Raw genomic sequence first — 16,385 nt, forward strand, 5'->3', positions numbered from 1 at the left:
ATATTTTCAGAAATAAGCTAAAAACGTACCTCTTCACCATAGCCTTCTAATACACCCCGCTGTTGATTGTACTGTAGCACTATTTTACTCTGGCCATTCTATTGCATAATTTTACTATCTATTCTACTATTCTATTATTGCACTGTATTATTGGTGTGCAAACCAGTCAACTTACAAAAAAGAGCCTGTTGGAGGATTTCAACAAGATAAATGCGACAACATTGCAAAATATTTCACTATAATATTTCAAAGTGAAGTAAAAAATATTATAATAATTATTTGATCATGTTAAATGATCATTTGATCATGTTAAAAAAGGGGAAATAAAAAACATTTGTAAAAAAGAAAAAAAAAAAAAAAAAATGTAATCAGTGGGGCACAGATGATCATCAGTAGGGCACGTGCCCTACTGATAGTGGTCTAAATACGCCGATGGCCCCAGACCATTCTAAGACCAAGCCTGTCGGATCATCAGTCATCAAACCAGTCGGTCATCCTCTCTGAAAATGGAATTCCCAAATGTATATAACCTTGTTTGTTTCTGTTGATGAAGACCTTAGTCTGCGGTGGTGCGCTCGTGCTCCACTCTGGGCTCTGGTCAAGGACTGTATTGCTTCTCGTGTGCTACAACAAGTAAACCAACAAATTCACTACCGCCTTAAGAACCACAGTAAACAAATCATTCTCCTCCTCTGCTCCTCGACTCTGGAATCATCTCATTACACATCGAAGAAGCCGCATCCATAGAAACATTTAAGTCCCACCTCAAAACCCACCTGTTCAACCTTGCATACCCTCACTCCTGACCCTCCAACCCCTGCATCACTTACATTTTCACTTTTGTACACATCTATATTTTAGTATTATTATTTATTTAAATTTTCTCTCTGTTTTGTCTCTAATGCTGTCTCCTTTTCTCTGTAGTATATATATAATAATAATAATAATAATAATAATAATAATAATAATAATAATAATAATAATAATAATAATAATAATAATAATAATAATAATAATAATAATAATAATAATAATAATAATAATAATGCAGGACCTCTTTAGAGACGTCTTTATTATTATTATTATTTTTTTTATTACATGCATTGTCTTTTTCCCAGGGTTGCCGATGCGATTGAGCTCTGCGCTTAACCCATCCCGTTGTCCTTCCCCCCAAGGGCAGCCGGGAGCAGACAGGGCGGCGGCGAGGTACCGTGCCCGGGGACCAATCCAAGTGCTCCTGCCCGTCTTCATCAAGGACGCGACAGCGTCAGCGATCTGTTGTGCATGTTTTTCCATTGGGTTTATCTTATCGGGGGGAAACCCTTGCGAGCACGGGGAGAACATGCAAACTCCACACAGAAAGGCCTGGGCTGGGAGATACCCCACCTGGGTACCTGGCAACGCGTAAACCTGGTCCCCAAGCAGGAATCGAACCCTGGACCTTCTTGCTGTGAGGCGACTGTTAACCACTAGACCACAGTGCCGCCTGGAACTCTCTGGGTACTGTGAACTGTGTATGGTGTACTGGGTACTGTGAACTGCGGGGTACTGGGAACTGTGTATGATGTACTGGGTACTGTGTGGGTCTGCGTAATGTGTTTAGCAGGTATTGGGGTGGGGCTAGCAGTTAGCGTAGCATCGCCCCCGGTGGTTAGGTAGCCACCGGTAGCGTCGCGTAGCTAGCTGCTGGCATAGCATTGTGTGGGGTGGGATTTTCTATCTCTGTTGGGGAGGGCATCTCTCTGTCGGTCTGGGAACAGGAGGGCGCGAGCAACCTGGAATCAATGGGATTTGGTGGTTGTCGTCTCTTGGGGCCTGACAGAGAGGGGAGCAGCCGGTAACCAACAGAGCAGTGAGCGTGGCGTCGTAACCGGTGCTACTGTAGGTATAGCCACCGGAAGCGTATAGCTGCTGGCAATAGCATTGCTGTTGGGGGGGTTAATTTTGTTGACTGTGGGTGGTTTTGGTTCGGGCGAGGGACTTTGTTGTGGGGGGGTAATGTAGTGACCCTGGGATTTGGGTGGTTGGTCAGTCGAGCTGCCACTCTGCACTCTACCAACATTGGGCTGGCAGGCGACGCTATTGGTCGCACAGGCCCCAGATTGGTAGAGGGGAGGGGGCAGGCGCTGACCTGGGAAGGCTATAAGAGGGTGTGGCACCCAGGGTGCACTCTCTTGGGGCATGGGAAGTTGTAGACATGGTCACTTATACTGTATGAGAACTGTTGGAATAAACAAGTGAACTGAGAACTATCAATCTGCCTCGAGAGTCGTGAATAACGTGGTGCTCAAATATCAACGTTACTTACAGTATTATAGGACAAGTGCATGACAGTAAGGTTAGTTAGGGTTAGATAAAAAAAAAAGGGGGACACATCAGATTTCTGCAGGGGCAAATGCCCCTGGTGCCCCAGTGGTAAAATTGCCTCTGCCTGTATGTCATAAATGTCCTGATGAATTGAAAATGTCCCTGTTTACATCAGGGTCCTCAAGCAGTTGTTTGTATTGAGCGGCACTGGATCTACTAACCTGAGAGAGAGAGAGAGAGAGAGAGAGAGAGAGAGAGAGAGAGAGAGAGAGAGAGAGAGAGAGAGAGAGAGAGAGAGAGAGAGACGAGAACAGCAGAGGACTGACGTAATGGTTACCATAGCGACCGATTAGGCGTCAACGCTGTCGACAGCAAATTCATGAGTGCGCATTTCTGCCCTGAGATTTTCTAAGCAACTATCAGGCACGAGAAAAATCAATACGACCATGGAATAGTTTAAGTCATTGGATCTAACCAAATGTCTATTTCTGCATTTGCATATATTAGAGGTGGAGGCGCTGGTCTGAACACCGCAGTGTGGGTGTTGTTATTAAGATTACACAGCCAACATGGCTGAGGATGACAGCGAGTGGGTCGTGGAGAGCATCGCTGGGTATTTGGGAAGTCCCGAATGGGTCATTCCTGTTACGGACTTTATGGAAAACAAATGCACAGGTAAAAGATAAAAAAATTATGTTTTTCCGGACGTTTGGTGGAAAGTTTGACCTTTTGTTCTGGAACGTGCGTGTGTGTTGCTACTAGCATGGTGGCTAAACGTTAACGTCAGCCAACTTGTGACTGCGGTTATTTTCTGTTTACGTTGTTCTGAGCGTACGTTAGCTAACGTTAGCTTCGTTGCCTATCATCCTATCTATGCGACCTTGAACACAATTTCTCGTACTATGAATCATGAAGCAGTCCGTTTTTGGTACTCTAGTCTACGCACTAACGGTGTACGAGTTAAAGTTGATTCTACATAATCGAGTGCACGTAATCCGACATTGTCTTAAAAAGGGTAATACCGCAATAATTAATGGGCTAAGCTTCTAAAACCAAGAGAGCCAGCCAAGACAACCTAGATCCACAAAGAATGTATTGTACGGAGCAAGTTGCACCCTTACATACAATTCATTATGAATTGAAAATGGGGGACCCTGATGTAAACAAGACGAAAGTCTTTCTCTGGTCTGCATCCCCATAATAACAATTGTGTGTATTGAGCCGTACTGTATTGTACCCATTATGCAATCTGTTAATAAGATTTGCATTCAATCAATCAATCAATCTGCACGGTGATTGATTGAATGAGAATTGTATTAACAGATTGCAGAATGGGTACAATACAGTACGGCTCAATACACACAATTGTTAAGGGGATGCAGACCAGAGAAAGACTTTCGTCTTGTTTACATCAGGGTCCCCCATTTTCAATTCATAATGAATTGTAAGTAAGGGTGCAACTTGCTCCGTGCAATCCATTATTTGTGGATTGATTGATTGATTGATTGATTGAAAACTTTATTAACAGATTGCAGAATGGGTACAATACAGTACAGCTCAATACACACAATTGTTAAGGGGATGCAGACCAGAGAAAGACTTTCGTCTTGTTTCCACCAGGGTCCCCCATTTTCAATTCATCAGGACATATATGACATACATGACATACAGATAGTCAGTACTGCTACATCTATACATTTATGACATACCAGATTTGCAAATACAGTACTGTTTGTGATACAGAAGGAGTCAAGAAAAGGGAGTATATACATTTGACGTAGAAACTGTACATTGGAGGAGGTTGGGTGGGGGGGGCTGGGTACACTGGGATATTGACAACCATACTGGGTAATTTACATTGGAGGTGGTTGGGGGGGGGGGGGGGGGCACACTGTATAAACAAGCAAAACTGTCCATTGAGGGGGGGGAGACTCTGTACAAACAAACAAAATTGTACATTGGACTATTGACAAAACCATACTAGGTAAATGACTGTACATTGGAGGGGGTTGGGTTAGGATATTTACAGGGGCCAGTGTTGAATTGCAGTCTCCCGTAGGTGTCTCTTGAGAGAGGTTTTGAAAGTGGGTAGTGATCCACATTCCTTTACAGCTTTGGGTAGGGCGTTCCACATTGATGTGGCATAATTGCGACACGTGTTTAGTCCCTTATTTGAGCCGAATCTGGGTTTAACATGATTTGTGGAGCTAGCCCAAATTGGGAGGTCTCCAGTTTCTAGCTGTTGGAGAGAGTTGTCAATTTTCACAAATATTGATTAAACTGGGCCTAGTACTGTCGGATATCATAGGAATAACATAGGCCTATCAATCGTTTCCATAATGGATCGAAAGACAGCCCAGCCTAGCCAGCACTATATTAGCCAGCTTGGTGCACTTTATTCATTTGTGCATTTTCTTTCAGTCTTTGATGATGAAGATGAAAATAAATTGACATACACAGAAATCCATCAGCAGTACAAGAAGCTGGTAAGTACAGTCCACTGTCCTCAACTCTTTGATCACGCTCCATTAAAGCAAACTACATAAAAAGACATGTGGACACACACACACACACACACAGAGACACACACACACAGATAGCACAACCAACTCGAGGACCTCGTCTTTCTGTTGTCCCATAGTTCCGTCCATTGCTTCGTCATTGTTTGCCGTATAAGGGATACATGCTCAACGAAGAAACCCAATCCCATTGCAATTTGCCAAAAGAAGGTCTTAACATGCCTATACATAATTATACTCTGGACCTACATACTACGAATGTATTGCATAATGGCCCCCCATAACAGTGTGGCCAACTTCAACAGACCAACATGCCACAGTGTGGGCTGATATACTAAGCTGCTTTCCTGTGCTTGTTTAGGTGGAGAAGCTGCTGGAGAGTTACATGCAGGAGGTTGGCATTGATGAGCAGCAGTTCCTGGATGCCTGCACCTCTCCATTTGCCAAGTCCAAAGCGCTGCAGGTACTGTGAGCCGCTCTATCCTGCAACCCTCCCAGGAGCCCTTTTTTTTTTTTTTTTTTTTTTTTTAAACTTAAAGCCCAAATATTTACTTGTTTTGACTGTAGGGTGATTTGTAGATGGCATTACTAAGGTAAACAAATACAATTATAAAACTCAGATATATCTATTGCCTAGCGTTCATTGTTGTATCAAGAGCTCAATCAATCAGAATGAAAATAATGTCTCCATTCCTATTTTTTTGTTTTGATGGTTGGGCTCCCCTTGTGTCTATGTGTGGATCATGGATTGGGCCCTTACACGAAAACATCTATCTTGTATTGTTGCTGGCTTGTGATGATTCTTGCTTTGTCGACTCTGAACGTATTAGACTGTCAGCGCTGTCAACAAACTGAACACCGGCAAGAACTTGATATGCTAATGCTGACGGGACGTAAATAAAACTGACAGTTACTGTAGCTGTACCTACCCGCAGTTATCTGGATTGGCGGCTGCAGGGCATATTTATACAGATCACAGACATCACTTCTCAGTTTTCTACTTGTGCTCACTCTTATCAGAAATGCAAAGCGTCTCTCTTGGTCTGAACTCTACTGTTGTCCACTGCCCTGTCCAAATCAAGGATGTGACATGTCCTTACCAATCAGCAAGAAATAGCCTACAACCTTTCAGACATAATTTGGACAGATCTCTCTTTCTTCACCTCCACCCATATGCTTATCTCTATTTAGTTTATCTTTTGTTTTTTGGAGTAGGCCTAATTGAAGTTACAATTGTGTGGTACTGCTTTGCTTCTAAACTGTAATTCAGACACTAAACATAGCCAATGAACTAGCAGTACTTGGTAAATGGTGCATATAGCGCTTTTATCCAAAGCACTTTTACAATTTGTTCCTCACATTCACCCATTCACTCACACATTCACACACCGATGGTGGAGGCAACCATAGAAGGTGCCAACCTGGTCATCGGGAGCAATTAGGGGTTAAGTGTCTTGCTCAAGGACACTTCGACACGTTGCCCGGGAGGAGCGGGAATCGAACTGGGAACCTTCCTGAGCCACTGTCTGTTGCCGGTGGTAGCGTAAGGATGACATAAGCCTGTGTTAGGTTAAATCTGGGGGGAGTAAGAAAATAAGTGTTCATTGTCCCCTTCCTCAGTTGCTATTGTCAGTGTGCCCTAGAGCAAGGCACTTGAAACCCCATCTGTTTCCGTGCAGCTGCTTTAGTGGTCAGTGTGAATGAAATTGTGCTGGGCAGGCCCCAAGTGCGAGCGTGTTTATGTGTAAACCCCGCGTCACCGTTTATTTACACCCCCCCCCCCCCCCCCCAGTCGCCAAGAATGTGTTATTAGAAAATTCACCTGATTAAATAACGGTTAACCTACCCGTTCAGGTGTACTATCTCACATGAGACGTTTTGAGTTTTGAGATGTGAACATTCTACATGGAAATACCAGAGGCATAGCATTTGCAGGTATTATATCTAGCAGTGGCTCATACGGAATCAAGCATTTCATCGTAAAGTATGTGTATTTTATTGTGATATTTCTAGGGCTGACCCCTATTAGTCGATTAGTCGACTAATCGGTCGAAAGGAGCCGTAGTCGACTGCCAACCTCTTAGTCAAAAAATAAATAAATAAAAGAAAAGAAATTTATATTTTTTATCATTCTTTCCAAAAGAAAAGAGGCCTAGAAGCGTGGCTAGCGCTAATGGCATGCATACCAGAGGCTAACTGCCTACAAAAACAGGCACAGAGGCACTGAAAGAGGATTTCACCCATCTAATGAACACACTAGACTAGACAAATATCAAGATGTATCCATCAGTGGACCAATTGCATGCTTTTGCAGAGGACAAGAAGCCTTCAGTCGACTCCTTCAGACATTAAGCACCCCCCACAGCCCAAATGGAATGATAAAAAAAAAAAATATATATATATATATATATATATATATATATATATATATATATATATATATATATATTTTTTTTAAGTCGACAAATTAAGTCTAAGTAACGGCAAATTTTGGCCAATCATAGTCGACCATCCAAATCCTTAGTCGGAGACAGCCCTAGATATTTCATATACAAACTTGAACTTGTTGATCGTCTATTGGTTCGATCCCAGAGGCCGTCAGGAAGGTGCATTTCAGGAGTGAGCTGGTGACAGGGGGGTTGGTTGGTATTAATGTGTATGGTGCCCAGCATCACTGCCAAAGGCCTCGAGCAAGGCTCTGATCCCCGCCAGGTCTGTGGCCCTACGCTCTGACATGCATACTGTAAAGGTCGCTGTGTGCGTGTGTGTGTGTGTGGTGGGGTAAAATATCGATACGTAGTAGTATCGTGATACTTTGTGTGGCGATACTGTATCGATATTTTATAATTTATTTATAAAAAATAATTATTTTGTAAGGAAGTTGCATTGTTCATTTCAATACCTGTAATAGTACAGTAGTTCACACACATGCACACGTGTGTATTCAGTTAAGTTGGAATATGACTGTAATACAAACAGTTCAGTTTGTCAGGTACATGCAACACAGATTGAGAAAATCCCATTTGCTGCAATCAGTGTTTCCCTTATGCATTCACCGCTGCTGAATTAGGACCGCCACTGCTATGAATTAGACTATTACAAAATATATATAAGATTTTTTTTTTTTTATAAATATATTTTTTATCATTTCATTTGGGCTGTGGGGGGTGCTTAATGTAAAAGACTGACCTGCGGAAAAGGCTGCAGGGAGACCATCTGGCCGCTTGTATGCGTCTCAGCATCAATGGACCCCCTACCAGTGAATTCACTACCAAAGAGCCCTGGAGCTTTTCTTTCAAAAGCCCAGGAAAATGAAATGCTCTAAGGCAGAATGTAGCCTATGCCACTGAGACTTCTTAGGTGTAAAGTGCTGTTGTAGTGTTATGATGTTAGACAGTTAGTATGTTAGTATTTATATTATCTATTAAATCATCTATGTTCAATACAAATAGTGTACAAGTGTTGAAGCATGTCATTAATCTTGACTTTGATTACAACTACACTGCAAAAATGTATCTTATCAAGTGAACATATCTTGTATAGTACAATAAGTCTATATTGAGTAGAATTATCTTGAATTATCTTATCCCACTGCCAGATAATTTAGCTTTTTTTCTTCTGATTTTGGTCAATTTAATCTTGTTTTAAGAACACAAGATTAACATTTTCTTAGAAACAAGATTAAATTGACAAATCAAGAAAAAAAGAAGCAAAATTATCTGTGGAATAAGATAATTCAAGATAATTCTACTCAATATTGGACTTATTGTACCAAATACAAGATATTTTCACTTGATAAGATTTCTTTTTTTGCAATGTACAAATCTGCAGCTACCTGGGCCTCCAGAGCACTTCTAGTGTCAGCGGACACACCAAAAACATCCTAGTAAATTCACACGCACATGACTCCATGAACATGAACATGAATAACCTTGAACAATTCTAAGGTAGTAATATGGATTCCGGCGGCACGTGCGCACGCACAAATATGGATTCCGGCAGAGTGCGCGCAGCACAGCACTGCTGTTTTTTTTTCAGGGGAAACACTGGCTGCAATACAACTGATTGAAGTGAGATGAACAGACTGAAAACTTTATTTTATTAGATAAAACATGTTGACAAAGTTTTACTTTTTAACTTTTTTTGCAGTTGAAAAATCGAAATATATCGCAATATTAATATCACAATACTCAGCATATCGCAATATATTTTGAATCGCAATACTATCATATCGTGAGGCCTCTGGTGATTCCCACCCCTAGTATCTAGGAGGGATATGTGAATAGACACAAGGATCCTCCAGCAGCTCAGCTGTGGTGGTGGTGGGGTTTTTGTTGTGGGTGGAGAAGAAGAAGGCGGTGATGCTATTATGCTATAACTATCACTTTTCACACCTTGCCCATTCCTCCATCCTCTGTCCCAAAGGGCTTTAGGCTGAGTTTGATTCTAGAGGGAGGTTTCCAAATGACGCTGAGTGAAAGAGGGAAGGGGAGGAGCATTGTGCTGCATTATGGCATGCTACTGAAATCTTCTCTTCTCTTGGCCTCTTCTCTTCTCTTGGCCTCTTCTCTTCTTTTGACCTCTTGGGTTGGTAGGCGAAGGAGAGGAATGGAAAACGAGATGAGTTACTGGGGAGAGAAGAAGAGGATTCAAGCCTCACTTCTTGTCAGGCAGGCAGGCAGGCAGACAAGGCAGGGAGTTGTTTCTTTGTTGTGGTGTTGGTGTCATGTCCCTCAGGACTTACAGTAGCTAGCTCTCTGTGCCAGAAAAAGCTCTGCTGTGATTAGGTTACTCAGAGAGACAGGATATAGGACTAGACAGAGAGAGAGGGGGGTGGGGGAGAGGTGAGCGGTGTGAGGGAGGCAGCTAGTGGCATAGATATATAAAGACTAGATGACTCACCGGCGCTGCTGGCCAACAGAGACCGACGTTGCCACATGGCGGCCATCTTGCTACAGGTAGCACGCCCACTCATAACATGGATGTCTATAGTATGTACTATTGAAATAACCATAACGTGCTCAATTTTCAACTGTTTGGTTTGTTAAAAACGTCAGATGTAGTTATTATACTGCATACTTATAATGGAATTTCATATGAAAATAAAAAAGATTAAATAAAAGTTCTTCCAAGCAAGAATCATAGCCACGTTAATAACGTTTGTAAATCCGTCAAGATTTCAGCGAGTTGAGAGTATTTTTGTTTGTGCAGATCATTAACCTTAAAGCAGCTACCATAATACGTACCAGAATAGTTAACTGTAGCAAGATGGCCGCCGGTGAACTACGCGAGAGACTCCACCTTGTGCCATCTAGTCTTTATATATATCTATGGGCAGTGGGGTGATGTGAGAAACTTTGAGGAAGACAGAAGTTAAAGGTGCTGTATAGATAACATTCAGCCACTAGATGTTGCACTAGAGCACCAGCATGCCATTTATCCAATCAGGTGCATTCCACGTGGGGAAATGGGAAGTAGGGAGGGGATACATGCACGCCACATGTACATAACAACATCTCATTCACCAAGGACTTACGACAAAACAGGCTTTCTCTTAGGGCCATTTGAGACCTTTTTGGGCCGATTTTGGGATTCACCAACCGTCCCAATAAAACATATATAATTAATATTATATTATAATATATTGTCTATATTCATGTCTTGCCCGAAAAGGTCTCAAAGCCCTTTTTGTCGTAAGTCCGTTGGAGAATGAGACCCATTCATTTTAAACCCACCCAGATTTTCTTAAATGATCAATTCATTAATCAATAATTTTTTGGGAAAAGCAATACTTTTATTCTGCATCTTTCTAAAAGCTCTGTGGATGTATTATTATTATTATCTATATATATATATATTTTAAATTATTATCTACTAGGGCTGACCCCTATTAGTCGACTAATCGATCGAAAGGAGCCGTAGTCGACTGCCAACCTCTTAGTCGAATACAAAAAAAGAAATAAAATATATTATAATTATTTTTATTCTTTTTAATAATTTTTTTTATCATTCTTTCCAAAAGAAAAGAGGCCTAGAAGCGTGGCTAACGCTAATGGCATGCATACCAGAGGCTAACTGCCTAAGAAAACAGGTACAGAGGCACTGAAAGAGGATTTAACCCATCTAATGAACACACTAGACTAGACAAATGCAGAGGACAAGAAGCCTTCCGTCAGACATTAAGCACCCCCACAGCCCAAATGGAATGATACAAAAAAAATAAAAAATTTAAAAATGAAAAAAAATTATACTTTCTTTTTTCAATTTCTTTTTTTCATAGTCGACTAATAGTTGACTATCGGCTAATTTCGGCCAATCATAGTCGACTATCCAAATCCTTAGTCGGGGACAGCCCTATTATATACATTTATGTATCTAAAGCACCTTTTAAAGGTATTCTTATAATTTTTGCTGGTCATTACTCTCCAGCTGATGCCTCTACCTTTGTCCTTAGGTTTCCCTGAAATAGCATCTTACCATCTTTAGTATTTCCTTATTTCAACTATTGGAATCTTACCACTAGTTGACTGGCATGGTTTCAATAGGGAATGCCAACTGGATTAGGGTTGTCAACTGTGCTAATCCAGTTGGCATATTGGGCTAAATATTGGTTTGTCCCATTGATTGATTGATTGATTGATTGATTGATTGATTGATTGATTGATTGATTGATTGATTGATTGAAAATTGTATTAACAGATTGCATAATGGGTACAACAATACAGTACAGCTCAATACACACAATTGTTAAGGGGATGCAGACCAGAGAAAGACTTTCGTCTTGTTTACATCAGGGTCCCCCATTTTCAATTCATCATAAGATATATGACATACATGACATACAGATAGACAGTAAGCTACATCTATACATTTATGACATACCAGATTTACAAATACAGTACTGTTTGTGATACAACAAGAGTCTAAAAAAGAGAGTATATACATTTGACGTAGAAACTGTACATTGGAGGATGTTGGGTAGGTGGGGTGGAGGGGGGGGAACTGTACATTGGAGGTGGTTGGGTGGGTGGGGTGGGGGGAGTGGGTAGGTGGCGTGGGGTGGGGGGGGGTAACTATACATTGGATTATCGACGAAAACCTTACTTGGTCCCAAGAAGAGGGTCTTGTGTATTATTGGGTTAGGACATTTACTGTACATTGGAGGGGGTTGGGTTAGGACATTTACAGGGACCAGTTTCGAATAGCAGTCTCCTGTAGGTGCTCTTTGAGAGTGGTTTTGAAAGTGGGTAGTGATTCACATTCCTTTACAGCTGTGGGTAGGGCGTTCCACATTGATGTGGCATAATTGCGAAACGTGTTTAGTCCCTTGTTTGAGCCGAAACTGGGTTTAACATGATTTGTGGAGCTCCCTCTGGTGTTGTGGTCGTGGTATTCACTGACCTTTGGGAAATATCTTGACATGTACATGGGTACCTTAGTCGTGTAGTGTATCTTGTAGACCAGGCCCATTGCAAGTTGCTGTACTCTCTCGTCTACTCTAAGCCATCCTAGGTTGTCAAAGTGGGCAGGGGTGAGGTGGGTTCTAGGAGTAAGGTCAAGCAGTAGTCTGACCAGTTTGTTTTGTGATGTTTGTAATTTTGTTTTTAGCGCCTTTGAGGTGCTTTGGTACCATGAGGTGCAAGCATAGTCGTAGTACCCTTGAATGAGTGCTCCTGCCAGAGTCTTCAGGGTATTCTTGTTTACCAGAGAGGAGATCCGGTACAAGAATCGAGTTCGTTGGTTGACTTTTTTTATTAGATTGGATGCCATTTTGTCACAGGAAAGATTTGCCTCTAGGATGGAACCTAGGTATGTAATTTCATCTTTCCTTGTGACAATATTGTCACCCACTGTAACTGAGAAGCCGTCGGTCTTGCTGAGTTTGTTATTTGAACCGAAGAGAATGGACTCTGTTTTACCCAGGTGTAATGATAGTTTGTTATATATCGAAATTTGATTATATATCGAAATTCGCTGAGGAGAGAAGAGAAGAGATGGCTGCTGTTGTTTCAGAGCCATGGACAGCACTGTTTAATGTGTAGAATACTCTCTCACACAGATCTAGGTTTATCAATCTGCGCATGCAGAGTTCGGGAGTAGGTGTGGAAAAGTGACTATAGCTCGACCGAGAAAGTGCCAATCGACTTGGGATTGGTCTCTACCTTTCAGCTTGCCATGTGCCTCCAGGAAATTCAACTATCAAAATGGACCGAATGAAATGGTGTTTATTTCACAGGTATGTGTTTCATTGTGTATTCTTACCAAATGTTTGCATTTGCTGTAAGATTACTGATTGAGTGATTGTCTATAAAAGTAAGGAACAATAACTTTGAGAGACTGCTCTTATAAGTCACATAACTAAGAGATTCTGCTTTGACAACTAAACTGACAAGCCCATTGTTCAGTTCAGACTATTGTTATGGTCAAGTTGGTAAATGGTCTAAAAAGGTGTCATTTTGTTGACTGTTTTACCTGTTAAGATTGTGAGAGGCACATACAACAACATTCTACAGACCTTTTTTTCTGTGAAGAAGCTAAATAGGGTATTGGTGTTATTGCATGTCTGACTAAGAGAGGCTGTTTAAGAGGTAAGGGACAGCACAGCAAAACACACCCCTAAATAGACGTCACTCTCCCCTTCAGGCCACCCTTTGTCCCTTATTTGGTAGTGAGAAAGTTGGCTGGGGATGGGAAGTAGCAGTGGGAAAGATTCCCATGGTTACAACTTGAAAGCGTTCACATCGGTCGTCGGGCGACTCAACATGGCAATATTGCAAACTTTCATGATTAATAAAACTTGGTTGTGTAACACAGTAGTCTTGTCTAAGTTTTTGTTGAACTACACATCCCAGAGTGTGAGGGCTAATTACAGTATAGACCACCGCAACACTTCCGGTATTCTGAAATCATGGGAGAGAGAGTGGGGGGAGAAAATGAATGAATGTGGATGAGATTGCCCACAAAGTCTCTCTGGATTGTCCAGAGATCTTGGTTTATCAATCTGCGCATGCGGAGTTCGGGAGTAGGTGTGGAAAAGTGACTATAGCTTGACCGAGAAAATGCCAATCGACTTGGGATTATCTTTATCTTTATCTTTATTACGGATCCCCATTAGTCATCACCGCAGCAACAACTAGTCTTCCTGGGGTCCACACACAACAAAAACAGTACATACATACATAACATTATAGTTATGTATATATATTATATACATAACATTATATATTCCAATATTCCTACATATAAAAATATAAAAATATTTCCAAATAGCATTACAGTACACAAACAGAGTATCAGATCACAGAAAATACAATAAAAGGGATTAAACTCTCAGACAGTCATATCTTTACAGTGTAAACTACAGTATCTGTGTTTTTCTTTAATGTAAACTAATTTCTTTTTCTCTCAATGCTCGTTTCAAATTATTTTTAAAATTTATCTTACTGGTTATCTGAGTAAGATGTACTGGCAGTTTATTCCAATATGACATGGCTCTATATAACACAGTTTTCTTTGCTGTATTGGTTTTTGGTAGTAGCAGTGTGAACGTTTCCCTACAGGCATGCCTAGTATTATACTTATGTCGATCATGTGTACATGTTAGCTGTGAATACAAACAGATAGGTTCTCTTGAGATATATTCCTCATGAACAAGATCAGGCTGCAATCCAGTCTGTCTTCCACCTTCAACCACAACAGCTTGGTATGCATCCCCTCCACACTGTTTCTCATTGAGCAGTTCAGGGCCAGACGGGCCGCTCTGTTCTGAGTGAGCTGGATCTTATTGAGCTCTTGTCTTGAGGCATTAGACCAGACAGCTGGACAGTAGTCAAGGTGAGAAAGAACTAATGACTGTATCACTTGCTTCAATATCAGATCGGCTAGAAAATACCTACACCTTCTGATAATTGAAATACCTCTGCTCATTTTGGCAACCACATTGTTGGTGTGAGTTGACCATGAGAGTGTTCCATCAAGTGTGACACCCAACAGCTTTGCCTCTCTAACTTGCTCAATAGCTGTTCCGTCTAAAGATATACTTAGCTTCACGTCTTTTCTTATAGTATGCTTGGATCCCAATATTAGGCTCTTGGTTTTTGAGATGTTTAACTTCAGCCTGTTTTCAGACACCCAAGTGGACACTAAGTTCAAATCTCTCTGAAGGACTTCATTAAGCTCTTCTGTCTTGTCTGATGATGCATACATTGTAGTATCATAACCATTGGTACATAACCATACATGTATTTTCTAATGCCCATGGCAAATCATTTGTAAAAATGGCGTAGAAGAGGGGCCCCAGGCAGCTTCCCTGTGGAATTCCACACTGTAGGGATTTAAAGTTGGACAGGGTACCATTAAACACAACACATTGCTGTCTGTTACATAGATAGCTTTTTATCCAGTTAAGGCGAGACACTGCAGGTGAATAGTCAAATGTACTTTTTTTTGTTGATTTTGAGATTTTGTTATATTTTGCTTCCTAAACATGTCTTCTATGAAACTAGTGACAATAAAACGTCAATAACACACATTTAGTTGTTTATTTTACATCATTTTGCCTTATTGCATCCATAAATGTGCACATATTTAATGGGGAAGTGCCTCATTTGCATATATAAACATAAATTTCAGAAAACTTGCAATATATTTTTTCTTAGTTTATATGTACATAACAAATTGGGAAAGTTTCATAGTGATATCTATTCAAATATTTGTTGCCTATTAGGGGGTACTACACTGTACTACACTGTTTGTAGCCTGTGTGTAGTTCTGTTCAGTTCAATAACATCATTATTATTATTATTCAGTTATCAGGCATGTGTTTAGGTTGTCTATTACTAATGGTTTGATTAGGTATTGTGTTTGTAAATATCTGTTTAAAAAAAAAAGTGTGGCATTTTACAATACAGAACTTTGAAGGCGTTTTCCCAAAAATGAGTTTTAAGAGTTTTTCCTCATACTCTGAGCCAGAAATCTCCACTTCAGTAGCACTCACATACACCAAACCTTCCAGTTCTATTCATATCTATGTTCTGAAGGTATTTACAGAAGGGTTTGTTGATATCGCATTCATACCCTGATTTATATCACATTTTATTCCTAAAACATGGCGAAATATGGAATTTTACCATAAAAATGGACTGAATGGAGTATTTTCTGATTTATGGAGTGATAAAAAGAGATATCCAAAATCCCCTCTGTAATAACCTTTGGCTCTAATATGTCAACAAAATGAAACTATAATTTTGAAAATGGCTTTATCCAATGTTCAGATTTCTGTCCTGGAATTATATGCAAATTAGTGCATATTTAAGTAGATGCCTCATTTGCATATTTAAACATACAATTTCAGAAAACTTGTAATACAAAAAAGTCTTGTCTTAATATAAGTAATCAACTGGGGAAGTTTCATTGTGATATCTATTAGTAAATTTTTTTACCCTATTCACCTGCAGTGTCTCCCCTTAACAGCTGCAGTTCTGAATCCATATGCAGTTAGTTTTATGAGCAGCAACTCGTGATCTATGAGGTCAAAAGCTGCACTGAAATCCAGTAGTA

The 16,385-nt window shown here is 40.6% G+C and overlaps 1 protein-coding gene across 3 annotated transcripts in view; it reads left to right on the forward strand.

Annotated features, from left to right (window-relative positions):
* The first annotated feature begins 2,714 nt into the window (after positions 1-2,714).
* cfap36 (cilia and flagella associated protein 36) overlaps positions 2,715-16,385 on the forward strand; it is a 140,709-nt gene continuing 127,038 nt past the window's right edge. For 2 of the 3 annotated variants that reach the window (XM_084321443.1, XM_084321444.1), the window contains exons 1-3: positions 2,715-2,982; positions 4,729-4,793; positions 5,188-5,289. In XM_084321443.1, the coding sequence (XP_084177569.1) occupies positions 2,877-2,982; positions 4,729-4,793; positions 5,188-5,289 (273 nt within the window). In that variant the 5' untranslated portion in view covers positions 2,715-2,876. The remainder of the gene's footprint in view (positions 2,983-4,728; positions 4,794-5,187; positions 5,290-16,385) is intronic. The other variant, XM_084321445.1, reaches the window with a different exon arrangement.

This window comes from Notolepis coatsorum (assembly GCF_963971535.1).
Source record: "Notolepis coatsorum genome assembly, chromosome: 9".
In the NCBI taxonomy this organism is placed as follows: Eukaryota; Metazoa; Chordata; class Actinopteri; order Aulopiformes; family Paralepididae; genus Notolepis; species Notolepis coatsorum.